The 27,445-nt window shown below is 38.4% G+C and overlaps 2 protein-coding genes across 25 annotated transcripts in view; one reads left to right on the forward strand and one right to left on the reverse strand.

The window, feature by feature from the left end:
- The window catches only part of MBP (myelin basic protein), a 190,367-nt gene that overhangs the window by 158,997 nt on the left and 3,925 nt on the right, over positions 1-27,445 (forward strand). For 8 of the 9 annotated variants that reach the window (XM_042860443.2, XM_005281451.5, XM_042860444.2 and 5 more), the window contains 4 exons: positions 21,144-21,248; positions 22,584-22,619; positions 23,288-23,320; positions 26,683-26,808. In XM_042860443.2, the coding sequence (XP_042716377.1) occupies positions 21,144-21,248; positions 22,584-22,619; positions 23,288-23,320; positions 26,683-26,808 (300 nt within the window). The remainder of the gene's footprint in view (positions 1-21,143; positions 21,249-22,583; positions 22,620-23,287; positions 23,321-26,682; positions 26,809-27,445) is intronic. The other variant, XM_042860446.2, reaches the window with a different exon arrangement.
- The window catches only part of ZNF236 (zinc finger protein 236), a 251,431-nt gene that overhangs the window by 13,541 nt on the left and 210,445 nt on the right, over positions 1-27,445 (reverse strand). For 10 of the 16 annotated variants that reach the window (XM_065585139.1, XM_065585137.1, XM_065585143.1 and 7 more), the window contains one exon: positions 1-27,445. This exon is cut by the window's right edge and continues 15,642 nt beyond it. The gene's annotated coding sequence lies outside the window, so the exon portion shown is untranslated. The other 6 variants (XM_065585136.1, XM_008164428.4, XM_065585132.1 and 3 more) reach the window with 6 other exon arrangements.

Below are 27,445 nucleotides of genomic sequence, written 5' to 3' on the forward strand. Positions count from 1 at the left end.
CTCAGTCAGAGCAGAATTGGGTCCTTATTCGGTAAAGATTGCCATCTCAGCACACTGCAGTGGTTTGTGAGGGAGCTGGAGGCACTCTTGATGGAACTTTCCATTATTACAGAGTTCTCTCTCCTTGGAAAATATTAAAATACAGTGAATATATACTCAGCAAAGGAACACAAAGAATGATCTACAGCAGGGGTTCTCAGACTTTTGTACTGGTGACCCCTTTCACACAGCAAGCCTCTGAGTGCGACCCTCCCCCTCCCACTTTTATATATTTAACACCATTATAAATGCTGGAGGCAAAGCGGGGTTTGGGGTGGAGGCTGACAGTTCCCGACCCCCAGTTTGAGAACCTCCAATCTATAGTGAATAAATGCATGATGTCTGGGCTGCCACTTCTGGTTAGGGTTTCATCTCATTTGTAATTTTGGTGCCAGCACCGTTTCAGATTTGCTCTGTAGTTGTCTGGTCTGTATTTTTATATTGTAAGTCAGAGGCAATTCTCATTATCATGTATTAAATTACACAAAACAAATACATATTGATGGCAACTACTGCAAATTACCAGGCAAGGGAAAAGATAATATGTGGCATTGTACAAAAATGCAGCACAAGTCAACAACTAAGGACAGCGAGTGGGAGCATGACAACTGCATTTTGTTTGTGCATATGAACCATTTGACTTGTATTATTATAAACTGCCAAGATTATTACCTAGAGCAAGTACTATTTGGAAACCAGACTAGAGGAGGAGGGGGTGAAAATCAAGAATTGTTTGACCGGATAATTTTGAAAACATGAAGTGACAGACTGCAAGAATCCATTTGGCTATACACACATTTTACATTTGATCTGAACCTATGCTTCCTGCTCTGTGAATTGTTTCCTCTTTCTCTGAAGCTCAGCAATGTATTCCATAAGCTATTCTTTGACACAGTTCTGCCCGAACAACCATTATACTCTTCAAAAATTTTAAGATCCGGCTCCCTTTGTCTTGAGCCCTCTGCCAGTAAAAGGACCTTTATCATCTTCTTCCTCATCATATCCCTCCAGAAGACTACATCCTCTCAGATGAATCTGTTCTAAAAAAGAATAAACGGACCTCTGTTAGTATCTGATTGGAACAAAGGCTTTTACTTGGTCACTCTTGTCAGATCAGTGATGATAGCTTCAGCATCTGTATTGGGTAGAGGGCCTCTGGAACTCATTCTGATATTTTGCCAGATGCTGGGCCTGTCCAACTTCAAGATGCAAAGCAAGATTACCTGTTTGACCAGGGCCCTGTCACCCAGCAGAGCATGATGATATATTGATTTTATTTTGCTATGATATACCCAGTGTTTGAGGCATTTATATTTAAATAAATACACAGAACCCTCCCTGGAGCAACAGTAACCTTCCTACAAGGTGAACAAACTATACACACACAAAGGGTGAATATCACCCTGTGCAGTGGGCTTGGGCACAAACTAATCCCACTCAAGAGCAAATGGTGAGATTTATGTGATAACGAAAGCCTTCTCTACGTAGGAGTGAATTTCACCCACTATGCACTAGAGGGCATCATCCAGTACATTCTTTGCTCCTTAATGCAGCCATAAATTTGCCCTACTGTTGTAGTGTAGACTAGATTAGACTGCCTTAAATTGTATTTTCTACTCACTGGCCCAGCTGACCCGGTATCTGACTATACTAGTTCATTATTTGCTATGTCCCCAATTTTTATAATCAATGATTCTTCTCTCAAATGCCACAGCACCTTCCATCCCACGTTCTCAAAGTGCTTTACAGAAAATGACCTTACCCTGCAGCACTCTTGTGAGGTAGATATTATTAACCTATGGAGAAAACTCAGAGGTTAAATGACTTGGCCAAGGTCACTCCACAAGCCTGCAACAGTCAAGAATCCAGTCCAGGTTTCCTGCCCTTTAGTATCATGATTGTAGGTATAATTAGCAAAGTTTTCTGGCTTTCATTTGAAATTTTCATTCAAGTTTTTTACATGCACTGTTTTATAAAACTATGAAATTCCAGGACTTAACCAGCCCCGATAATATCCATTCTCCAGCCAGAAATGTTGCTACTCATTTCATATTTGAGTAATTAAGTTCAACTTTCCAGCCAATAATCTTTTTTCCTTTAATTCTTTTACCAGGACATCCATACAGTTGCAAGTTTTCTCTGTCGAAGCAATTTAACAATGACTGCGAAATACACTGTTACATTGTGTAGAGAAAGACAGAATGCTTGCTCTCTGTTTAACAAACCCCTTCTCTCTAGTTACCCTCTTTCATTTACAGTTGTCAAAATATCTTTGGGCAGCTAAAAGCATAAGCAAGTTCTCACCAATATTTTTCACGCCCCTAAAACCACATGGATAGTAGAAAACAAGCTTGGGTAAAACTAGGTAGCTGAAACGGGGGGGGGGGGGGGGAACGCATAGAGAAGGGAGAAAAGCTATGCTAGCATTTTCTAGGTGCCAGGTTCAACTCTCAAATGTTTTCTGGCTGAATGAATTATTCAAGATCCATCACAAAGTAACATTGTCCAAGCAACAATGTTCAAATGGTTCACAAAGCAAATATTTACAACCCACTTATAACTTGTTCCACAGTGCATTGAGGATAACATGGGATACCACAACACAGTTAAGTGAAAATGTGATTTAGGATCATCACTATTACCTGTCTGTTTCTGCAGTCAATTGTATTACTGTTTACTCTGTCATCATCTCTCTATCATTTATTCTCTCCTCCTATCTTTTTGGCTCTATATCATCTTTCCCAGGAAGATAAATATTCATTACTGGTCTAGGACTCCTAAAGTAGTCTTATTTCTCTAGCAAATGACCCGCTGTGCCACCTTGTGGAAGTCACTTGACCTATCTGCCTCAGTTTCCTCAAACCAGGATAATACCATGCTTACCCACCTCACTGGTGAGTTGTGGGGTTCAATGAGTTAATTTTTGTAAAAAAGTGAAAGATGAAATAAATGGTATAATTGTTAACTTTTATTTTATCAGTTTCAGACCAACAGGTGGAGAAAAGAGAAGCATCCTACTGCCATACTATGCTTGCAGTGTCTTCACTCGCTTTTTGTCAAAGGCAAACCACAAACATTTGTGGAGTGTCTAGAATAGCATTTGCGAAGGTGTTAGCTAACAAGTTAATTGGCACTCAAGTTAAAATGAGAGCACCACCTCTTGCCTAAATGTACCCATAGTTCTGCAGTGCTGATATGTAAAGCAATAGGCATGTGAGCCATATGAAAAAAAGTGTTCAGCTTCATCTAAAATCAATGCCATCCCACTGTTTGCTCATTAGGGGAGCTAAACAACAGTCAGGGGTGAGGCTCCTGAAATGCCAACTTCTACTATTTGCAGCCAACACGAATAATAATAATTAATGGAGATATCCTATCTCCTAGAGCTGGAAGGGACCTTGAAAGGTCATCGAGTCCAGCCCCCTACCTTCACTAGCAGGACCAAGTACTGATTTTGCCCCAGATCCCTAAGTGGCCCCCTCAAGGATTGAACTCACAACGCTGGGTTTAGCAGGCCAATGCTCAAAGCACTGAGCTATCCGTTCCCCCAATGCTGAGCCCATTGTCACCTGTGCCCAAGCCTTGGGGTGGCAGCAAATTTTTGGTGCTGCTAAGAAAGACTGGGCCATATTTTCCATGAAGGAAATAGGTGTTCTTATTGAAGTGTAGTGTGCGCACACTGAGCACGCCGACACCTGAATTCACATGTTCAAAATGAGTATTTCTAGTCTACATCTACCCACCTGGCAAACACGAGTTTATCAAGGTAAGCACTAAGTGAAGGAATGACTAAGGAGCTCAGGTTTTGGCACCAAGTTTCACCCTATTCACATGCACAATTCCTCTCTGTCAATCTCTATTCAGGAATCAAGGATTTGGCATTATGTTTTGAGGTGGGCCTAATGCACGAAGTTCAATTCTGAATCTGAGCTCTCCGGAGGAGAATTTGGATCCAGGGTTTAATTCAGTTCGCTCAGGTTTAATACAATCTTTGAACCAAACTTCCCCAAAGTTCAGAAGCATTCAGATCTGAGAGTTCAGTTCAGACTCATCTCTAGCAATGCTCTATACTGCTGTATTATAAGTTAGGGTGAAATTCACCCTGTGCAGAAGACCAGCATAAATCCTGTCCACCACTTAAACCCCACAGAGCTGATTTTATTCCATTAATCACTATCAATATAAACTTCTTGTTGGGTTTAACCATTAGCTACTGCACATTTCATAAGCAGGTTTGATACTAATGGTAGAGATCCAGGCAACTTGTTCGTAACTTTTACTACACTCTTGGGTAATATGACATATTAGATACTTGTTGCCAATAAGCAATTCCATTATTGCTTTCATTCTGAGTGAAGGCCATAACCTTTACTCTTTCTGTTTGATGAACTTTAGATCAACTATTTTTGTGTTTCTTACACATACCATGATGGAAACAAAGTCTGAGATTCTTTAGCAAATTTCTACCTTTCAGTACAGGATCATCTTCAATATGAAAAAGGTCATAAACCAACAAAAGAAAGCGATTATATAGTACACATAGAATTAATTATATACAAGAGTAAAAACACTTGAATTCAACACTCAGACTCAATCCCAATATATTATATTCTTTCAATGTAAGATGGAATCTCAACAATATATATTCCTGTATGGCTCAGAAAGACCTAAGGGGTTTTTAATTTTCCCAAATTGCACAAAACACTCACCTAAAGCACCAGAAAGATGATTTGGATTCATTGCACTGCTTAATGAAAACAGAAAAAGACCAACAACTTGCAGTCTGTAAGGATATTACTACCTCCAGCATAGCTACTTAAGTGTTCTTAATACTGGGTAAACCATCTGAGTGATTTTCTTAATCATGGACATTTGCTGCAAAAAACAAATTCCTAATCTTCCAAAGAAACATTAATGATACAATAAAATAGACTAAACTGACAGTAACTTTGGGGGAATCTTTTAACGTATTCGTTAAGAATGTTCTAACATCAAAGATGGACACTAATCATCACTTGATTATAACAGGCTTCTGTAGTGTTTCCCATCACACAAGGTGTGATAACCCCACTGGTCCCTTTCATTACAGCAAATCTGTTGAGTTCTGTATACTGTGAGAGGTAGCTTTCATTTGATTCACTTTATTAGGTATAATAATCCATTCTCACATTTTCTTTAGATAACATTCTGGTACTTTTCCCCCCTGCCTGATTCACTTGTGCAAGTCTCTCTGATTTGGAAACCAGGAGGAAGGAAAGATACAGTGTAACTCACCCTGACTTTTATGCAATTTTCCCCCAAAAAATGAACCCATCAAAGGCCTACCAACAACAATAAAACAAGCATTAAAACTGCACTCCAAAGCACAAATAACTTTAGCAGAATCTCTGCAGCAAAGGGTTCTCACTAGCCCGACTGAATCCACTGATGATATCCCAGAATGCATAATTCTATAACTTCATGAGTGCCATGGATTTCATCAATTTTACTGAGACCTGTAGCACTATTGATAATGGATTTGGGGATGTTTTCAGCCATTCAGGAAGCACCCTCTGAATTATTTTAAAAGGTAAATATTTTAATAGGTAAGTTTAAATGACTTATGCTGAATACCACCCACAGACTTATTAACAGGTTCATGCTGCACAGAAACCTCCGTTTAACTCAGTATTTGCTGTGCAGTTCAACCTCTAACAGTTTAGGTCAAATATCAAGACAAATTGTTAGTCTTCTGAAAATCAAGCCACTTATTTAAAAGTGCCCTACCTTGGATTTAGGTACTCTACTTTTAGCCACAAACTCAAGTTGGCATGTGTCCCTTGACTTATTGTGCTATTGCCCATTTAATGGCTTTTTGGCTATTCAAGAACTGTCGTACACCGTGTTTATACAGTGCCTAGCACAATGGGACTCCAATTTCTGTTGGGGTCTCTAGATGCTACTTTAATATAAATAATAATAATACTATCAGCTTCTTGCAGAATATACACAACTCTATTAAACAGGCTTTCATTCTGAGATTCTCTAGCCCCTCACCCATTTTCACTTATAAGATCAGTTGAAAATGAGTCCTGGGAAGTTGTAGCTGACAAGTTGCTATATTACAATAAAATCTCTTGCTCAGGATTTAAGCCTATTTCATGGTTCTTTATTTAAACTGGTGACAGCAGAGATGTTATTGAGAGAGCATTCTTAAATCTATTTGGCAAAACCAAACCAATGAGTTACTCATTAAACTGCCAGTTGCAGGGAATTGGGGAGCTAGATGGGTTAGGGGGTTAGTAACAGAGCATTTCACTTCTAAATTGTTAGGTCAGAGCCACCCTAGGGAGATTATACTGCAAGGTTCTCAGCTCCCTCAACAGCAGTGGGAACAGAGGGTGCTCAGTCTTTCATAGAAGATTAAGACCAACTTAAATAACAGCCAATAATTGTTGCTATCTGTTTGGTAACCCATATAAAAAGAACTGGAAGTATCAGTTCAGTCCCTCATGGGCATGTATCTTCATCACAAATTGAGTCCCTTTCATGCAGATTGTTTTTTAAATGAAAACATAACACCAGTAAAATGATTTTAAAGCAGTTTCCTCTGAAAAGGACCCTGTCACGCAAATTTGGCCTGAAGTAAAAAAGCTATTTCAAAACGTACAGCCAATTGAAAGATTTCCAGGAGTGTTTTTCTTCTTTTTAATTCCAAAATAACATTTTCCTTCAGTGTTCAAAGCTCATGCTAATGATATTGTGCTAATGCATGAGAGCGATAATGTGAAATTTCCAGGAAACTGACTATAATCTACAGTTCACAGATTCCAAGGCAACAAGGGACCATCGTAATAATCTAGTCTGACCTCCTCTAAAACACAGGCCATAGAACTTCTCCCAAATAATTCTAGAGCAGATCTTTTAGAAAAACATCCAGTCTTCATTTAAAAATTGTCCACGATAGAGAATCCACTACAACTCTTGATACATTGTTCCAGTGGTTACCGTAATTACCCTCATTGTTAAAATGTACACCCCATTTCCAGTCTGAATCTGTCCAGCTTCAACTTCGAGCCATTGGATTGAATTATAAATTTCTCTGCTAGATCAAGGAGCCCATTATCAAATATTTGTACTCCATTTGGAACCTACACACTGTAATCAATCATCACTTAACCTTCTCTTTGTTATGCTAAATAGATTGAACTCCTTGAGTCTATCACTGTAAGGCATATTCTCTAATCCTTTAATCATTCTCGTGGCTCTTCTCTGAACCCTTTCCAATTTATCAACATCCTTCTTGAATCGTGGACATCAACAGTGGACACTACTCCAGCAGTCGTCACACCAGTGCCAAATGCAGAGGTAACCTAACCTCTCTACTTCTACTCAAGATTGCCCTGTTTATGCATCCAAGGACTGCATTAGCCCTTTTGGCCACAGTATCGCACAGGGCGCATACGGTCAGCTGATTATACACCACAACTCCCAATGTTATTTTCATTATTACTGCCTCCCAGGATACAGTTTCCCCCATCCTGTAAGTATGGCCTGCATTCTCCATTCATAGATGTATACATTTATCAGTATTAAAACACATATTGTTTGTTTGCACCCAGCTCAATGAAAATAACTAGTTCATTTTCATCCTCCACATGGAGAAACTCAAAAAGTAAACAATAGCATAAATTGTGAAAAGTAAATTAGATTATAAAAATGACTTCAGTTTTCCTAATCTAAATTCCAGATATGTTATTTATAACACAGGTTAAAAACGGTTTTAAAATTAATTTAAGCCTGATCTTCAGAATATTATTGCCACTAATACATTTTAAATATTTACTGATAATTAGGGGTTTGATACTACATTTACTTGCCATTATTTATTTATTATGTATTTATAGGAGCAATCCTGTTACGGTAAGATTTTCAAAGGCACAAATGGCAGTTAACTCCCATTAAAAGTTGTGTGTTTGAAAATATACTTTGTTGAATTGCATGAGTAGGCATTGCAGGATTTATCATCATGTTTGTATGAAGGGAAGTAAGACAAGTATTTTGTGGGATATGTTTTAGTACCACCATTTATATGCCTGCTACTGATTATGATCAAACAACCACAAAAGGATGACAAGTGCTAGTAAGCATAGTATTGGTTTCTCGGTGAAGTGTTGAATAAGACTGTGAAATAGATGTGATATGTACACTAACAGATTATCGTTTATAAACCAGCATAAATGGGGAGCTGTTTTATGCAAGTATTAAATTAAGCACCCATTTTACCTGAAAATCCTACTGTCTGTCATGGCAGAGGTATAAATACTAAATTAGAAACTTCCTCACTTTGCCCAAAACCCAATGTGATTGAATGAGGATGAAACCTTGATTCACAATACTGTGTTGAAAAGCAGGCTTTGCTGTTTCTTTAAGACAGTCCCTGGAGCATGTTAATATGGGCAGTGTCAATACGTAAATTACAGGATGGAGGTAAATTTTTAGCACAGGGGGTACATATAATGGTAAAACTGCTGTTAATAATTAAAGTGCTTGTCTGTCAATTTCCCTCTGCAACAAACTCAAGGTTATTTCTTTATGTCTGTCTGACTTAGAGCCCAATTATACAAGGTTTTAAGGCCAATATCAATGAAATTTAAATGAAACAGTGGCAGAATGCAACTTTGCTCTCCGACACAAAAAGGACATTTTACTGCTCTAATCTGCACTGGTAATTTTATTCATGAGAGTAGTTCCATTCAAGATGATGAATACAGTTATGGCTACGAACAAACCAATATCATTGGTGGCTGCTGAGTTAAATATCAAACTCATTGCTAATAAATCCAAGGGGAAAAAAGACGTTTTAACTAATCCTCAAAGTATGGGAGGCAAAGGGTCAAAAACAAAACACCAAACCAGGTACATATTTTCTACTGGCAATTTCACATGCAGTAAGGGACATCAAAATCTGAACTATGGGGTAGTTGTAATGTGGCGAGTCAAAACATTGTGGCTTTGGCCCATCTTAATGAATAAAATGAATGGTCTTGGAATTCCAAAAATCACCAGCAACAAGCTACCAAAGGAGTGTTCTCTTTGATTGTCTTTTCAGATGATGGCACAGAAACATCAACTAGACACAAAATTTCTGAATTTCGGTGTCAAAAGCTAGACCCATATTTAGGCACCCAAAGACAAGATCTGATTTCAGAAGTGCTACGTACCCACAACTCTCATTTAAGTTGGTTCGAAATGCAGGTATTCAGAACCTTTAAAAATCAGGCCACTCCTGAACCAGAAGGTAACCAGATTTGAAAAATTTTGGCCTATATATTAACGAAGCATAGTTTTATTAACGAAGTTTCCCGAAGAAATTCTTAGAAGCTTCTTTCTTAAATTAGTGATACTATATCTACCAAATTCACAATGAATTCACAAACTCATATATTGAAATCTAGATCTAGGAAGTTTTCTCACAAATACAGGCAAATGCACACACTGTGGCATGAAACTAGTCAAACAGAGGGACCTTTGCTTTTTCCTCTCTCTGAAATACAGAGCAGGGTTCATTCACTAGGATCAGCTCATTGAGGCCCCGACACCAAGCTTCCTGCGAATACTGGGGAATGGAGTCTTTGGGTATGACCTACTCTACAAGCACCATGGTGGCGCTGCTACAGTGATGGAAGGGGTTTTTCCATTGCTGTAGTAATCCACCCCCTCAAGAAGCGTAGCTAGGTTGACAGAAGAATTCTTCCATCAACCTAGCAGTGTCTATATCAGGTTTTAGTTTGGATTAACTACGTCTTGCAGGGGTGTTAATTTTTCACACCCCTGAGTAGTGTAGCTAGCTTGGCTTAAGTTTTTAGATGTAAACCAGGTCTCGGTTTTTGAATGCACCGTTTGGACAGAAGGCTGGCTCTTTGTTGTTGACTACAATGTAAAGTATTCAATGAGCGTAAAACTCACACACTTCTCTTATGTCAGCAAACAATTTTAAAATGTACCTGCAAGCAAATGGCCAAATCCCTCTGAGTTCACAAACCAATTCATTAATTCAAAGTATCTCAATTCAAGACTAGACTTTGTGAACATGTTCATTGAATGTAACATATGGAAACTAATCTTGCCTTATTAATGATTACCCGAGGAGCTGCAAGTGGTGTACAATATTAAAACTGATGTAGAAGTTTAACATTTATAATAGGTGTGAGGCATGGAAAATCCTGTGAAATTGTCTGATAAGGTGCTGCAAACTTTAATTGGCAATCTGTGTGTCACAGCTCCATCTAGTGATAAAGACTAATATCACACTGTACAGAGTAGAAACTTCCGGTATCACCAGGAAGCAACAAAGGGTAAATATGGCCTCTTTTTAAAATATAGTTGATGTGCGGTGTGCCCTTCATATTTATTAGGTTTTTGTATTGGTGCCCATCATTTCAATTAGTGCCTAGCACCTACTTCAAAAGTAAACCAGGGTATGGCAATCTTCAGCATGTATTGATATAAAACTCATTGACTGGACGAACTAATTTACAGTCTTACTTTAACAAAATTGTATAACAGAAAGAATTAAGTACTCCTGTTCTTTTTACGGATACAGACTAACACGGCTGCTACTCTGAAACCTAGAATTAAGTAAATAACTCAGCAGGGTTATTTCTTTTTTTAAGCATCCTCAGATAATGCACTATAGCCTTTCAGTGAACTGATTTTCATAGGTTGGTTGTAGGTTTTGTTGTTTGTTTTTTGTGGTTCTAAGAAATGGTTTTCCAATTTTACTTTCTTTTTCATTGATTTTGAGTCTTAGAGCCTGCAGAGTAATAAAAAGCACAAAGTGCAGCTGAAAAAGGGAGTAAATACAGTAGTTTACAAATGCATCCTAAATTAAGAGGAAATGAGGTAATTAATTACCTGTTGCTTCAAATTTAGATTAATATGTTTACAGAGGTTAATACATGAAGCAAGCACTGCATCTGGAGAACTGATAAGAACAAGTTGTTGAACTCTGTCACAGGACAGTACGCAGGAACAAGAGCCCAGTTCCTGGTTTTAGGTCCCATGACTAGCTCATCCCTCTTAAAAAGGACCATATCAAAAAACTAACCGTTGTAATGAAATTTTTGGCACTACAAACAGCAGAATCGATGTCCATAATACTTATTTCTCTGTATACTTTGCATGATATCCTTTTCAGTAAACCAGATTACTGCTATACGCTGTATACCAGTAACTGATTATAGACCTAGGTGGTGATTTACACTTAATTTTTAAGTCATTATTAACATATAGAAAATGAGAAAATAAGAAATCTTATTCATGACAATTTCCACAGCTCACTTTCTAATTCCACTTTATTTACTCTGCAAAGAACCAGGATCTCACAGGCCTCTAGCCAGTGATATCACATATACCACTGCAGAATGTCTAGTTAAGTCTAATTAATGAAGGCTTTGAGATTTTTTTTTTAAACTAGATAACTGCAGGATAAAATCATAGCAAAATGGTTAAAATATAATTTAGCTCAAGATGGGGGAAGGGAGCTAGGAATGATTTAAAATAGTGGCGCTGCAGGATTCATTTTGGGACATGAAACATGCCTGAGCACTCATTTTTATTCCTTGGGAATATGAATAAGTGAAGCTTTGCCATTTAAATTCCTACCTGCTGTCTCTTGTTCATAAGGACTGAATATAAAATATAGAGTGGTTACTTACCTTGTGGTAGCTGTGGTTCTTTGAGATATCTGCACACGTGGACCCTAGTCATGGTGTGTGGTGGCCCCAATGCAATAGCTTGGAACATTTTCACTAGTAGTGTCCAGTAGAGGTCATGCTTGTTCTCAAGTCTTCATGATCCACCTCCTAAGGGCACAAAAAGCAGTGACTGCAACTGTCACTCAGTTCCTTCACCACCCAGAATCCATTGTGTAAGACTCCGAATTGCAAGAAGGAAAGTGGTCCATGGGAGTAACATGTCCAGACTTCTCAAAGAACCACAGTTACTATGAGGTAAGTAACCACTTTTTCTTCTTTAAGTACTGCACAAGTGCATCCCAGTCATGGTGATTAGCTAGCAGTCACCCAAACTAAGATGGGTGCAAAGAGTTAATTGAGAAGAGACTGCAAAACCTCCCTTCCAAAATGGGCAGCCAATCGAGAAGCATTCATTAACAAATAATGCTTTGTAAATTTATGAGCTCAAGTTCTGGTAGCTGCTCTGCAAATCTCTAGTATTGGCTCTCAATTTAGATATGCAACCGATGTTGCTTGTGAATGAATTAGAATGTTTAAAGGACTTACTAATATCATATACAGTCCTAATACAATCAGATGCCCATTTTGAAAGCTTTTGAGATGAAATAGCCATCCCTTTAGATGTATTTCTATGAGCAATAAACAGTCTTGAAGTCTTACAAAAAGATTTTGTTTTATCCAGATAGTATAACAATGATCATTTGACATTCAAGATACACATGTAATTTAACTTCAAATGAGATGAATGAGGTTGTGGAAAGAAGACTGGAAAAATAATAAACTGATAAGAAAGTGCAATAGTACTTTCGTAATGAAGGACAGATGATGTCTCAGTCACCCTCTCTATATGAAAAGCCTTGTAAGGAGGGTTTATAACTAATGCTTGTAGTTCACTTATTCTACTTGCTGAGGTAATAGCCACCAAAAATGCCACTTTCATTGCCAAAATTAATGAATTGAGAAGCTTGCTGGAGATTCAAAAGGGAGTTCCATTAGAGAAGAAAGCACTAGATTTAAATCCCATGTTGGAGCAATCTTTCTTCCAGGACTAACTCCTCGAACTAAACCCCTCAGAAATCTGCTCACTGATGAGAGAAAACTGAACCCCCTTCCACTGGTGGATGAAATACTGAAATTACTGCCAAATCACTTTAATTGAAGCAACAGATAGACCCAAGTGCTTTAAATGTAGTAAGTAATCCAAGATTATTGGAATAGAACACACCAAGAAGGTATGTGATCCTTAGATATGCCCAGAATAAAAAAAAGACATATCACTTGCAGAATATGTTATTTCCTGCTCTGAAGTTAGATATTCTGTACTGCTGAAGAACATTATCTAACAAGGACATCCAGAAACCATCCAAACAATGAGATGTAGTGACACTGGATTTGAGTGTAGGAGTAGGCTGTGATTTTGTGATATGTCATTCTGAATCAGCAGCGTGGCAAATTGTTGATTGGACACTATTAGAAGATCAGAGAACAAGAACTGATAAGGCCAATTAGGAGCTATCAGTATAACCCAAGCTTTTTCTTTCCTTATTTTCCTTAACACCCTTGGAATTAAAGGAAAAGTAGGGAAGGCATACATCAAATGGTGTGACCAGCAAATTGTGAAAGTGTCTGCTATGGATCCCAGACTCTTTCCTGCTCAATAACAAAACAGACACTTTTTGTTCTGATTCAAAGCAAACGGGTCTATTTAGGGAAACCCCCACATTTGGAAGATTTGGTCCAGTAAGTAATCTTTTAATTCCCATTCACGGAACAAGGTCACTTTTCTGCCTAGTGAGTGTGCTAAACCATTGCTCTTCCCTGAAAGATGAAGAATTGTCAGACTGATACAATTCTGGATACACCATTCCCATATAGAACATAGAAGGTCTGATCTTGCACCTCTCTGCCTGTTCATACGGTATGGATAGGCACTTGGTGAACATCCTCAGAGCAGATGAAATCCCAAAGGGCAGTACTTGGAATTCATAATTATTGGCTAAAGCCACAAACTGAAGATAATTCTTATGTGCAGAATGTGTCGACACATGAAAATATGCTTCCTGCACGTTGAGGGTCATGCACAAATCCATGGGATCTAGAGTGGGAATAACTGAAGCAAGAGTTACCATACAAGACTTGGCGTGCCGAATGTATTTGTTTGGATTCCCAAAATCTAAGATTGGACACCAACCTCCTTTATTTTTTATATGAGAAAAACAGAAGCCCTTTTCCACAAATTCTTCAGGTACCAATTCTATCAACCTTGATTAGGTGTTCTAATTCTTGATGTACTCTTGTGAGAAAAGGGATCAGTTATGGGTGGGAGGCAGAGACTGAAACTGAACGACATAACCATCTTTGAGAAGTTGAAGGGCCCATTGATCTGTGATGATTCCAATCCAAGTCTCTTGGGAAAAGAAAAAGCAGAATCAAAAAGGAGGGAGGAATAGGTATTTGCTCCTTGTAGATTAGTCCAAGATCCTCAACCATCACATCACGTCTGATGTCTCTGTCCTGGTTGTGAGGTTACCAAAGAGGACGATGGAATTAGTCTTTTGATATCTTAATCTCTTCTTGGATTGGTGAGAAGATCTCTGCTGGTAAAAGTATGAGGAAGTTTAGTATATCTTGAGGAGGAAGAACTTGGACAACACTGTTTCTTCCTAAATGCAGGTGTATATAAACACCTGCATTTAGGTGTAAATTTAGATCTAAAAGTGGATCTTAAATCTTTTAATGAACTAAAGGTCTCATCTGTTTTAGTACTAAACAAGCTCAATCCATCAAACGGCAAATCTTCAGTGATTGTCTGTACCTTCCTGTATCAATCTGATGAAGAAAACCATGATGCACATCTCATAACAATAGCTTTAGCCGTTGAACAGACACCAGTATCAGTTGCATCCAGAGCAGCTTGAAGAGATATTTTAGAAATCAACTCGCCTCCATAAATTGATCTGAACTCATCTCTAATTTCTGTAGGTAACTTGTCCTTAAAGTCAGATGTTTGTTCTATTGTAGACAATCCTATTTAGATAGCATAGCTTGATAATTAGTTATTCTAACTTGCAGACAGGCTGATGAATAAATTTTCCTCCCAAAAGTGTCTATTCTGTTTGGTTCTCTCTCTTTGGGAGTTGACTTTCCCAATTGTTTCGACTCTTCATTTGCAGGCGTAACAACCAACGAAGATGGATATGGACGAGTATAAAAATACTCAAAACCTTTGGACGGTACTTGATATCTACAATCAGCATTTTTGAAGTAGCTGAAATCAAGGAAGTAATCTAAAGCTGTTTTTCTATTCTAAAATTCCTCACTTATAGGAAGAGCAACTATTTTGAGATGCTGGTTGTAAAGTATCAAAAATGTATGCCTTTTCCTGTGCCATTTCTTATAGTGTTTCCCCTTCTGCACTTCAATAATTCCTGAAACGTTTTAAATTTATCAATTGTCAGAGGCACAGTAGATGAAATAGTCTCCGCAGGTAAAGAAAAAGAAGAAGAAGAATGTGGACATCCACCTTAATCTTCCTGGTGAACCAGTAACTCTCCATCACTAGAATGATGCTGTTCCTCTGTTTCCATAAACTGAGCAGGAAATGATGTGACACTTGAAAAATTGAATTAGGTGACTTACACATATACAGCATTTACTGTGGGGGAACTTACCCTGGATGCTGCAGATATTGCTACCACAGAGACCAATATGGCCAAGGTTGTTGACCGTGTGGTAAGACACATTCATTCAATTTGGGAGACACCAAGGAGAGTAATTAGAATTTAAACTCTTACATTCATAAAAAAGCTCCTTTGTATTATCTTTTCTGTTTTTATTTTCTTTTTGCTGGCTTCTTAGGTGGAGGGCTCCCACTGGAATCTGATGAGAATCCTTCAATTGATAGGACAATAGGAGATTTTAAAATTTGAGTAGGACCTCTACTCACAACCCTACTGTTCTGCTGACGAAGAGAAATCTTTCACAGGTATTTTTGATTTTTCATGGAGAGGAGATTTAGATGGTGCAAAACTTGAAGATTTTAACAATGGTAAACCAGGCTCTGGAGTTATTCTGATATCCAAGAGAGATGTAAACAAATCTTTTGGTGCTGTGGAATCCCCTTCAAAAGACATCTGAGTTGAGGAAGCCAGTCTCAGTTATCTGCTTTGAAGGCTCTGAAATGCTGAAACTGCCCGTGCCGAGTGAGAGAGGTAATATCTTTTATTGGACCAACTTCTGTTGGTGAGAGAGACAAGCTTTCGAACTACATAGAGCTCTTCTCATCTCTCTGACAACAGAAGTTGGTCTAATATAAGATATTCCCTTACCCACCTTCTCTCTCTAATATCTAACATGGCTACAATTATACTGCAACATGCCGAGTAAGCTCTCATCCAAACCAGTGCTGCTAAAGACAGTGCCAGGGCAGACTGGAATTGATGCACTGGTACTAAGATGGATGGTTTCGGTAAGTCCTGAGTCATGGTTTTAGGACTTTCATCTCTATGTGCTCTGGCACTGATTTCATTGAGTCCTTTTAGGACAACTTTCTCCTGCCGGGCACCAGAGATAGAGAAGAGTCATAACAAATTTAGTCTCTCACTTTTCGGACAGCAGGGATTTCTGACTGCTCCAAAATAATTTGCAAAGTCTCTCTAGGTCTTTCTGTTGCTCTTGAGCTCGGTGTCACATCTTTGGTGACTTGATCATAGACAGATTGTGTCGGTAGAGAGCAACTTCCTCAGCATTGTCTTGGCTTAGGATCGGACAGTGCCCTCATGTACTTTTCCATGAGAAAGAACTTTCACCTGGACTATCACTCTGTGTGAGCATCTTACAAGATTTACAGATCACACGCTTAGCGACAACATGGTCTTCACCTACGCAATAAAGACACTTACCATGAGTGTCCGTTGGGGAATGGCACTCCCTCCCCCCAAATAGAGGGGCATAAGTTAAAGGCTGGGGAATCTCAGTTCTGCCATATCTCAACTAAAATCCTAATACACTAATTAAAAACAGAAATAAAGTTAAGATGTAACTCTCTTCCTTTAAAAAAAAAAAAAAAAAAAGAGGTAACATTAAGGTTAAGTCTACACTATGAACTAGGAGTGTGATTTCCCTTGCTTGTGTACACATACTTGTGCTAGCTCTTGTCAAGATAGCACAAGTATAAATAGCAGAGTGGCTGCAGCAGCACAAGTAGTGACAGCGGAGGCATGGCTTAGCTGTGCTGAGTATGTACCCACCCGTTTCAGGTGGGTTAATACTTGGAACAGCTAAGCCAAGCCTCTGCTGCCACTACTTGTACTACTGCGGTTACGCTGCATGTGTACATAAGCAGGGGAATATCACACTTATCTTGTAGTGTAAAGGCAGCCTAGCACTGTTGAACACTAAAGCTACAATAAATAAAAAGTAACTATCCAAATTAACTAAATAAAATGGGGACACTATTGTTGTCTGGCTGTTCTGCCTAGGTCCATCCAAAGGCACTGAGCGGTGGTTGGCGTCACTGCGCTCTTTGTACTCTTGGGACAGGGAGCGCAAGGTTGTAAGGAGTGTGACCCCTACGAGTAAAAGTGAACTACTGCGCTGGGTCATGTATTCGGTTTTCATTCTTCCTCTCTTTGCGTATGAAAAGTTTGCAGTAGAATAGTAACCACTTTATCTTCAGTAGCATAGCAGTAGAGGTAACTGCAACGTGACCTGCAACACTAGCCACGGAAAAATAAGAGAGAAAGGAGGTTCGTGCAAGCTGTGTCCCAAAAACAAAGAAAAGTTTAATTTGGAACATGCACAGAAAACAGCAATCAACCCAACAAATATGACCACCTATATTTGTATGCTGCTATCCTGTTGGTTTAAAAAAAAAAAAAAAAAAAAGTCATGCGAGTTAAAACTGGACATTCTAGCAACATCGTCATAGCCTTAACTAGGCCATTTTTCATTCATTGCTAGCTGTTATTTTTCTGTCACCCCGTAATATGAATCCATAGCTCTGGCTATCATCTAAAAAATGGAAAAGTAAAGCTAAGTGTGGGAGGAAGTGCAGGATGATTGCATCACCTTATAAAAATCACATAGTCCCAATAAAATCCATTAAAGTCCTACTTTTTAAGTGGTATAATCATATACACCATCGGCACGGGGAGAGCAAACCTAATAAATATTGAGCTGAACTTTCCTGCAATAACTAATCTGAAACTCATTTTTCCTAAGGATTATATTACAGGCAATACACATCATTATAGCAAGAGGAACAATGCTTTTTATTTTCATTCAGATTTTTTTTTTAAAAAACCTCCCATCCCTGATAGGTTGGGTGATCTTTGGCAAACAACAACTATGGGCCAAGACTTTTAAAGATACTTTGGCAACTAAAGATGCAGATAGGTGCCTAGTGAGATTTTCAAAAGTGCCCATTTGGCCCCATTAGGAGTTAGACAGCTAGGTGTTTTTGAAAATCCCACTAGGTGCTTATCTGCATATTTAGGTGCCAAAGTATCTTGAAAAGTCTGGCCCAGAGTCTCATAGACTTTAAGGTCAGAAGGGACCATTATGATCATCTGGTCTGACCCCCTGCATGCTGCAGGCCACAAAACCGTCCCCACCCTTTCCCTGACTCTGCTGATGAAGTCCCCAAATCCTGTGTTTTAGTGACTTCAATTGGCAGAGAACCCTCCTGCTAGAGATCCCTGCCCCATGCTGCGGAGGAAGGCGAAAAACCTCCAGGGCCTCAGCCAATCTACCCTGGAGGAAAATTCCTTCCTGACCCCAAACATGGCGATCAGCAAGACCCCGAGCATGTAGGCAAGAGTCTCCAGCCTAACCCTTGTTAACCATTATACTGTTTGCCTACCATTGCTTGGTATTCCTCAGCTAATATGTTTCACCATTAAACCATTCCCTCCATAAACTTGTCTAACTTAATCTTAAAACCAGACAGGTCCCTCGCCCCCACCGTTTCCCTCGGAAGGCCGTTCCAATATTTCACCCCTCTGACGGTCAGAAACCTTCGTCTAATTTCAAGCCTAAACTTCCCCACGGCCAGTTTATATCCATTCGTTCTTGTGTCCACATTAGTACTAAGCTGGAATAATTCCTCTCCCTCCCTTGTATTTATCCCTCTGATATATTTAAAGAGAGCAATCATATCCCCCCTCAACCTTCGTTTTGTCAGACTAAACAATCCGAGCTCCTCCAGTCTCCTTTCATACGACAGGTTTTCCATTCCTCTGATCATCCTAGTGGCCCTTCTCTGCACCCATTCCAATTTAAGTTCATCTTTTTTAAACATGGGAGACCAGAACTGCACACAGTACTCCAAATGAGGTCTCACCAGCGCCTTATACAATGGAAGCAGCACCTCCTTATCCCTACTAGATATACCTTGCCTAATGCATCCCAAGACCGCATTGGCTTTTTTCACCGCCACGTCGCATTGTCGACTCATAGTCATCCTCCGGTCTACCAGAACCCCTAGGTCCTTCTCCTCTTCCGTTACTTCTAACCAATGCGTCCCCAGCTTGTAGCTAAAATTGTTGTTAGTCATCCCTAAATGCATCACCTTACACTTTTCACTATTAAATTTCATCCTATTTCTGATACTCCAATTCATAAGCTCATTCAAGTCTCCCTGCAGAATATCCCTATCCTCCTCCGAATTGGCAACGCCTCCCACCTTCGTATCATCCGCAAACTTTATCAGTCCACTCCTGCAATCGGTTCCGAGGTCAGTTATAAATAGATTAAATAAAATGGGTCCCAAAACCGAACCCTGAGGAACTCCACTGGTAACCTCCCTCCAACCTGACAGTTCACCCTTCAATACCACCCGCTGCATTCTCCCCATTAACCAATTCCTTATCCACCTCTGAATTTTCATATGGATCCCCATCTTTTCCAGTTTAACCAATAATTCCTCATGGGGTACAGTATCAAACGCTTTACTGAAATCCAGGTATATTAGGTCCACCGCATTTCCCTTATCTAATAAGTCCGTTACTTTCTCGAAGAAGGAGATCAGATTCGTTTGGCACGATCTGCCCTTCGTAAAACCATGTGGTTAAGTTATTTGTCAAGTATCTTACAATCAGTCAGCAGCAGGGCTGGGAATAAAACTCAGGAGTCCTGGGTCCATGTCCAGTGCTTTGACCAGTAGATTACCTTGTCTCATTAGATAGGTTAGATAGAAAGGTGGTGTGTTTTGCTGTTAGTGACAAATAAAATCAGAGTTAATTCGTTTGTCTATCTTTTCATATTATTTTAGGGACTCTACTTTTTTTCACTGCACAGATATGCTTGATCTTAAGTGAGTAGCAAGAAATGTAACCATCCTTTATCAATCTGAATGTCTTTAATGCCACTACATATTCAGGGAAGTAGTCATACTTGGTGGGACCTTGATGTCACCTTCTCTTCAGGGTTTTCTCTATTCCCTGGTGATTTAGTTTGGTTCTGTTGGAGTTTCTGGTGTGGACTTTGGCTATTATGTTTATCAAGAAGGAAAGCTGTACCTTCTACTGTTCATGAATTTAACATTGATCAGTCACATCTAACTATTCTTATTTCCATCTTTGTAATATTAATGCAAGATGTAGCACCAATTGCACATAATAGAGCAGACACCATTTTCACTGTGGCATAAAACATTTATCACAGGTAACTGTGTTGTGCTAGTTAGTCTCCATGAATTTAATAGCCTTGCTCGCTCTTGTTCTGCCTCTGCTTTTTGGATTTTTCTCCTCATCACTTGAAGCACTGCTGAGGTGACATAGTGCCATCAGTTGCACTTAACTCTCCTCAGCTTCAAATAGAGCTGCTCTTTCATTGACAGAATGTTTGAAATTTGTGCTGCACTTTAGAAATGAAAAGAGGTGCTACTCTGCTCATTACTGCTGTGGCACAGAGATTGACTCCAAGACCTAAGAGGCCCTTTTCCACCTCAGTTTGCACCTCTAATTTTATGATTCCACTTATAAGGAAAGCAAATATGTAACTTCTGTTACCGGACCACCTAAACCTAACACTGGTGATATTGGACTTCAATAATGTTAAAGAGGGGTGTGTGTGTATGTATGTGTATATATATACACACACACACACACACTCAGATATGGACACAAGATGCATATGTATTACTTAACTGTGCTGTTCTATAAAGAGTGCATGGGCTTTTATAGTACTAAAGACATTGGATCATAAACTCTGTAGATTTCTTATGTGTTTTATTGTCAGTTTTTTCCCCCTTTTCTTTTAGTTTTATACTGAGAGCATGCCTCTTGGAGCATTTTTTCTTCAGATGGTCATCATTTATCTTGGTCTTCTCAGTGCACTTACTAATATATCCACCCTGCATTTCAGGACATACATGCAGCCAGAGCTAGCCATGTAGGTTCCATGCCCCAAAGGTCTCAGCACGGGCGGCCTGGTGACGACAACCCAGTAGTCCATTTCTTCAAGAACATCGTAAGTTTCCCCTTCCCTTCATGTTCTCTGGCAGAGTTAAATGTAATTTGAGATTCAATGGCAGCTAAACAGTACCTGAAGATTATCCATTTTGTTGCAATTGAGACTGTAGATAAAATGTTCTGTCTGTGCCTTTGAGGGAATAATTATATTTTGATATCAGAATTATTTTACTTTGATATTACAACTTCTAGTTTTGTGTAGCAAAAATTTTTTGGATGGAAGTGGGTGATTCTTCCATTAATGTGCTGAAATTCCAACATTAATCACTGATGCTATTAAACAACTTTACCGTTTGCACATTTTTATTTGCCTTTCTTGAAATAAGGCACATTCAAACTTTTGTTGTTTAAAAAAGGTCAGTGGTGCTCAAGGCATAGTCCATTTAAAATAGCACTTACTAGATTTAATAAATGAATTCTATTTTAAGAGAGAAGCTAGACTCAGGCATTTCTTTTCAAGGCCTAAACAAAAAAGGCCCAGACTTGATTCCCTATCTGAGTGATGTTATTTGAGGAGAAGGATTTTCTTCAGCTTTGAACCTGGATATCGTCATACTAATATGAAAAAAAAAAAACCCCACACACAAAATCAGAGAAACAACTATAGAGCTGTATCTCCCTCAAACATTCTACGAAATGGTATCCCTGAGTACTGTGCAAAGATATCATCAAAAACTTTGCTGCCTGAGCCTAATAATTCTTGAAAGCACTTCAGAATGCTTCCCACTAGAGAGAAGTTGCCTCAAATGTATCACAGCCGTGAAATGATCACTGGCACCATAGATAATCCCTTTTCCCTTCTTCATCCTCTTTGAAGCAGACCTTTCCAGCTGCTGAGGCCCAAATGTGGGACAAAGACCCAAAAGACAGACATGAGAAAGATAATAGTGCAAGAAACCTTAAACAGCATAGGCAAATGGATTTGGATTAATACTATTTCTATTAATATCAGCTTCACCAGATCAACATTCCTGATGTTAATATTTTTAGTCATGTACCACCAATGTGTTGCAGGATGGAGACAAATTCGTACCTAAAATGAGGAATATATAGTGCATGCACTCAAAAAGTTCATTCCAGTTCTAAACATATTATTGGATCTAAATATATTTTTCATTTTTTATGATGGGAAATGCCCCTAAAACTGGAATTAACTTTTAAAAATATGTCCACCGTATATTCTATTGAGAAAGCTGAAAGGTATTCTTACAACAATGTGAAGGGAGATGAAATCAGACATTATCCAAATTATAGGATGAAGAGCAAACCTTTGATGGTTGTACTGGATCTATTGCTGCTGTTGTTTTATAATTTTTTTTCTATTGCTCTGTAGGTGTCACCTAGGACACCACCCCCAGAGCAGGCAAAGGTAAGTGTATTCCCCAAGATCCCATCTAATTATTGTGGTTAAATATGTACCTGTTCATCTGGCCATTTTAGTTTACCCAGTGTTTAGAACAGGGAAGTAGGAGTCAGGAGACCTGGGCTCTATTCCCGATTTTAACACTGACTTGCTGCGTGACCACAGGTTGGCCATCTGTAAAATGGCAATAATACTGCTTGCCCACTGATCTAAAGCATGATGAGATTCTTTCATGAAAGCTGATAATTAAATGTAAAATATTATTCATAATATTTTAAAACATATTCTTCAGCCAAACCCTGAGAGTGTCTATAAGTAGCTGGTGAAATTACAAGAAGATCCATGTGGTTAACTGTAAGTAAATTGAGTTGTTAAACCCCAAAGCTGGTCAAACAATTTTTGCAAATAATTCTAATTGTGAATTTTGTCTTTTTTCCATTCAAATAATCATTTAAGAAACTTTGTGTGTTATTTAATTAACTTTATAGATCAAATAATATAAATTGTGAATGTTGGTTTTAATTTAATAGAATGACTGTTCACAAATGTATGCGTCTATTATTTGACCAGCTCTGTTCGCTGTTTCTCTTTTTCCTTTTCTCTCTCACGTATCTTGAACATCCTTTGTTTCATGGTGATCATCATATCACTGTTTCTGTTTCTTACATATGCAGGGGAGAGGATTATCCCTCGCCAGATTTAGCTGGGTAGGTGATGAATGTGCTTTCATTCACAGCCATTTTGGTCTACCAAGGCCAAAGTCTATCTTTCACCATTGCCTTTCAAGCTGCTGCAGCAACTTGACATTCATGTTTCGGTCTTGATTTTGGTGTTTGTTTTGCTTTATTCCTTTTGATCCACTTTCCCCCTCCTACACAGCAGTTTGTTTATGGTTGTAATTTTGTTGCTTGCTCTTATGCAGAAGCTTGTCAACCTTACAGTGATATAATCTCTTTTGCTTTAGCACAAATGGAGCACGTCTGCTGCATGGCAAAACTACCTCTTTTCCTTTAAGGCTCCTGGAAGACTTAACTGCTTTGTCTTTTCTTTTTGCGGGGAGGGGAAGAATTGGGGATAGGGTTGAAAGAGCTGGGGAACTTTTTACATAAGCCTGATTTTTCTATATGCTAATATTGTCTCTGGTATGTACATTTCTGTCATGTTTTTGCAGTCCCTTTTAAAAAGAAGAGATCAATATTACTGCTTATTATATAGGCTCTTTCTACAGTTATGTTTTAAAACATGGACAGTGTTGAGTAGCAGAGAAGCACAGTTATCTCACAGCTAACTAAATCCTATTTTCTGCTTTACTACAGCTTTCATTACACACATAGGCAGATTACTATAGTGTCTTAAATGGTATATTAAAGCTTCTAAAATGCAAAAGGTTTCTATCAGTATAGTTATTTTCTAGAACACAAAAGTTATTGTGTCAAAATCAGAGGTTTTGTGTTCTTTGTGCTGATGACATGGGAGAAATCATTTAACCAATGGGATGGCCGAAGATTTTAATGTGTGAATTCTTAAAATCACACTGTCAAGAATTTTCTCTAAGGTTTTTCTTATTTATTTTTGAAATTCTCCATTAGGCTTAAATCCTGGAGCTAATACTCAAATAACACTCCCCTTGAAGTCAGTAATATATGGGAATTTTGAAGGACTAAGTTTTGGTTTCGGAAAGCCCAATCCTCAATTTCCACCTACAATGTAAGAAGGTGAATGGGAGTGAAAGGCATTCAACACTTGGCAACATCAGGCTCAATATTTGTAACAGCCTATTAAAAGATCGGGGGAAAAAAACAGTTCTTTTGCTAATTACTTTGCCCTCCGTTTGACAAACAATTTATACAGTTTTTTATTTTTTATTTTATTGCTTCTGTTCTTGTAGTAGAAACAAAATCTTGAAAGAGGCTGAGCATCAGGTGAAAGTGTGCTCAGTCCTTTCACAAGAAGGTCCTATTTAACTCAAGTGTTGGTGATGTTATTCACCACACAGAATTGGGCCCACTGTGATAGGACTGGTGGGGTCAGCAGAAACATTAATACCTTTGGCAACACAGCCGTGGACTTCCCAGCTGTTGGGTATGGCATTCTCTCTCAAACATTAAATCTAGATTTGGCAGTGGCTCTGTTTGCATGACTCCCATTGAAGCCAATGCAAGTTCTGAAGGGCTGCATCATCAGGTTCACACAGTGAAGCAATTGGGAGCTGAGAGTGTTAAATGATTGCAGAATTGAATCCAGAGCAGGCCCAATTTATTGAGATGGAGTGGCATTTTGCCACTAACTTCAATGCAAGCATGATCAAGCCCAAAGACTTCTGGGAAACTGCTGCTATAGAATATGGGATTTAATAAAAGTTAAAAGATTTAGAAACGAAGGTTGTTCCCTGCCAGGTTTATAACAATTTAAAACTAGGTCATCTTGGCAGTATATCTTATACACAAATAAGTTGAGATAGTCATTTCTACCTTCTTTATTAACATGATCGATAGCTGTAATATTGTATCTGAACAGATCTGTGAATGTATTTATTCTACTTTATTGTTTAACAACAAAAGGCTATCTCAATGGATCAAATACAAATTTGGCTCTTAGAACAGAGAGAAAAATCAAGGAAGCAGGATTCCACATCAACTTCACTTGTGCTTTGTGAATGAATTAGGGATGCAAAATTGCCAACACACTCTCACTGTCCTTTGATTATCTGTCTCTTGCCTTTCAACTATCTTTTAAACAGAACTTGCTACTTCCTTTGCTCCAGAACAGTTTTTCTCAAATTATAAGGTTGGCCCCCTTGGGGAGGCTTCAACCTCTTTCAGAAGATGTACACTGAAAAGAGGGAAGAGGGTATTCTTTTTTCCATTTCTTATAGGAATTATTACTGTGGAGTCAGCAAAAGCAGACCTGTTTGTTGAAGAGCAATTGGGTAGTTCAGAAGACAGGATAACAAATTAGGACTTTTTTTACTGCTGTGCTACTCGTTTGATTCCAGGTTGACTCCGAAAATCTTTACCATTTGGCAGCTGTGTGATTACCTTGTGAACTGATTTGATGGTCTCTTAATGGATACATTTTCTCATCACATTTGGCAGCAGCACAGTATTGATAGTCTCCAAAAACAGGCCACTGAGTGATTAGGCATGGACACTGAATTGGTCCTGCTTTGAGCAGGGGGTTGGACTAGATGACCTCTTGAGGTCCCTTCCAACCCTGATATTCTATGATTCTATCAATTACACTGTAGCTTGCACCTGGGGGGATCTAGTGCCGAGACTTTCAATCTGGTAACTTTAATAAGCATTAAATTCATTAAAATAGTAATTAAAAAAATCCAATCTTACAGTTCTATTTCTGCAGAGCCTAAAGTGGAAATTACTCAGCAAAAAAGTAAATTTAGTATGCTGACCCTGTCTGTGTTTGAAATAGACAACCAAAATCACAACTTGTTAAAAATGTTTTCAACAAAAGGTTGGTGGGAGGTGTCTATCCCTAGTTGCGTAAAGGTACAATGTTTGAGAACCTCTGCTCTAGTACTCCTCTTCCTCCTCAAGCAGTTACTTTGTAATAAAACAAAATGACTTTCACAAGCAACCTTTTTTCCACCAGTGATCTTAGTACTTAAGTGTAAGTGTTTGAAAAGCTCTTGAAAATGTAATGTATACTTTTAGGAGAAATTCAGCTGCATGTAAAATCTCCATGTTGATCAAGAGATTTTTGTTCTTTCTACCCTTTTGTGCTATTCAGTATAATTTTCTAAAAGGGATAAAACATTTTTAAGTCAATAGGTTTCTTTTTCAAGACTCACAGTTGCAGTTACTATTCTTCTTTTTTCATTTTCCATTCACATTATGCATTTGACAGTACAACTATCCTGTTCTGATTATTGATTTCTCTGTTACAGACCAAAGTTTGGGACTCAGATTTGCACGTTGTTCACTATTTAGAATTTTTTTCCTCCCACACTTTCAACTACTTGACTAATTTGAAAGCATTACATTCCAGCAGTCACAAATGAAGGTAACTGGTGTGAACCACATACCTGAGATATCTATGATCTTTCTTCTAGGGAGGTGAAGGACACAAGCCAGGGTATGGAGGAAGTGGCAAATTCTACGAGCATAAATCTGCTTATAAGGGACATAAGGGATCATACCATGATGGCCAGGGCACTCTTTCCAAAATCTTTAAACTGGTAAAGTACAAGTAAATTTACAAAAACTGAAAAATTGAGCCTACAAAAAAAACATAAATGCCTCTCTAGATCAATCTATTTAATATCAGTCACATTCAAATATTCTTGAGTAAAACTTGTCTTGAGTTACAAATAAAATTGAGCAGATACTAGGTTTGTATGAAACCAATTTGTGCTTGACATTGTTTTATATACCACATTTACAACTGAAGTACAATAGAAATGTACTGATTTCTGATTTGATTGATCATGCTAATCTACAGTCAGGGGACCAAATCCTGCTCGCATTAGTGTAAGTGTGGGAGTACTTTCTTAAATATCAATGAAGTTATTTTGGATTTACATCAGAATATCTAAGAGCAGAATTTGGTCCAAGATTTTCTTCTCTATAACAATAGTAAAAATGTATTTGTAATGTGCCCCAAGATGAACTGTCTCTGGGTCCCTAACATTTAGAATAAAAATAAAAAGGCAGTGTATGGCCAAATAGTTTCCAAAGAAGGGCAGGGGGAAAAAAGAAATGAAAATCAACTGATTATTACATCCATATCTAAACAAAAAATAATATGAAGTCTTCATTTTTGTTCCTCTAAGGCCAGACACAGTGATTTCCCACTATTAGTGTTGTGTTCTCAGT

Source organism: Chrysemys picta, chromosome 2, assembly GCF_011386835.1.
Source record: "Chrysemys picta bellii isolate R12L10 chromosome 2, ASM1138683v2, whole genome shotgun sequence".
Classification (NCBI taxonomy): Eukaryota; Metazoa; Chordata; order Testudines; family Emydidae; genus Chrysemys; species Chrysemys picta.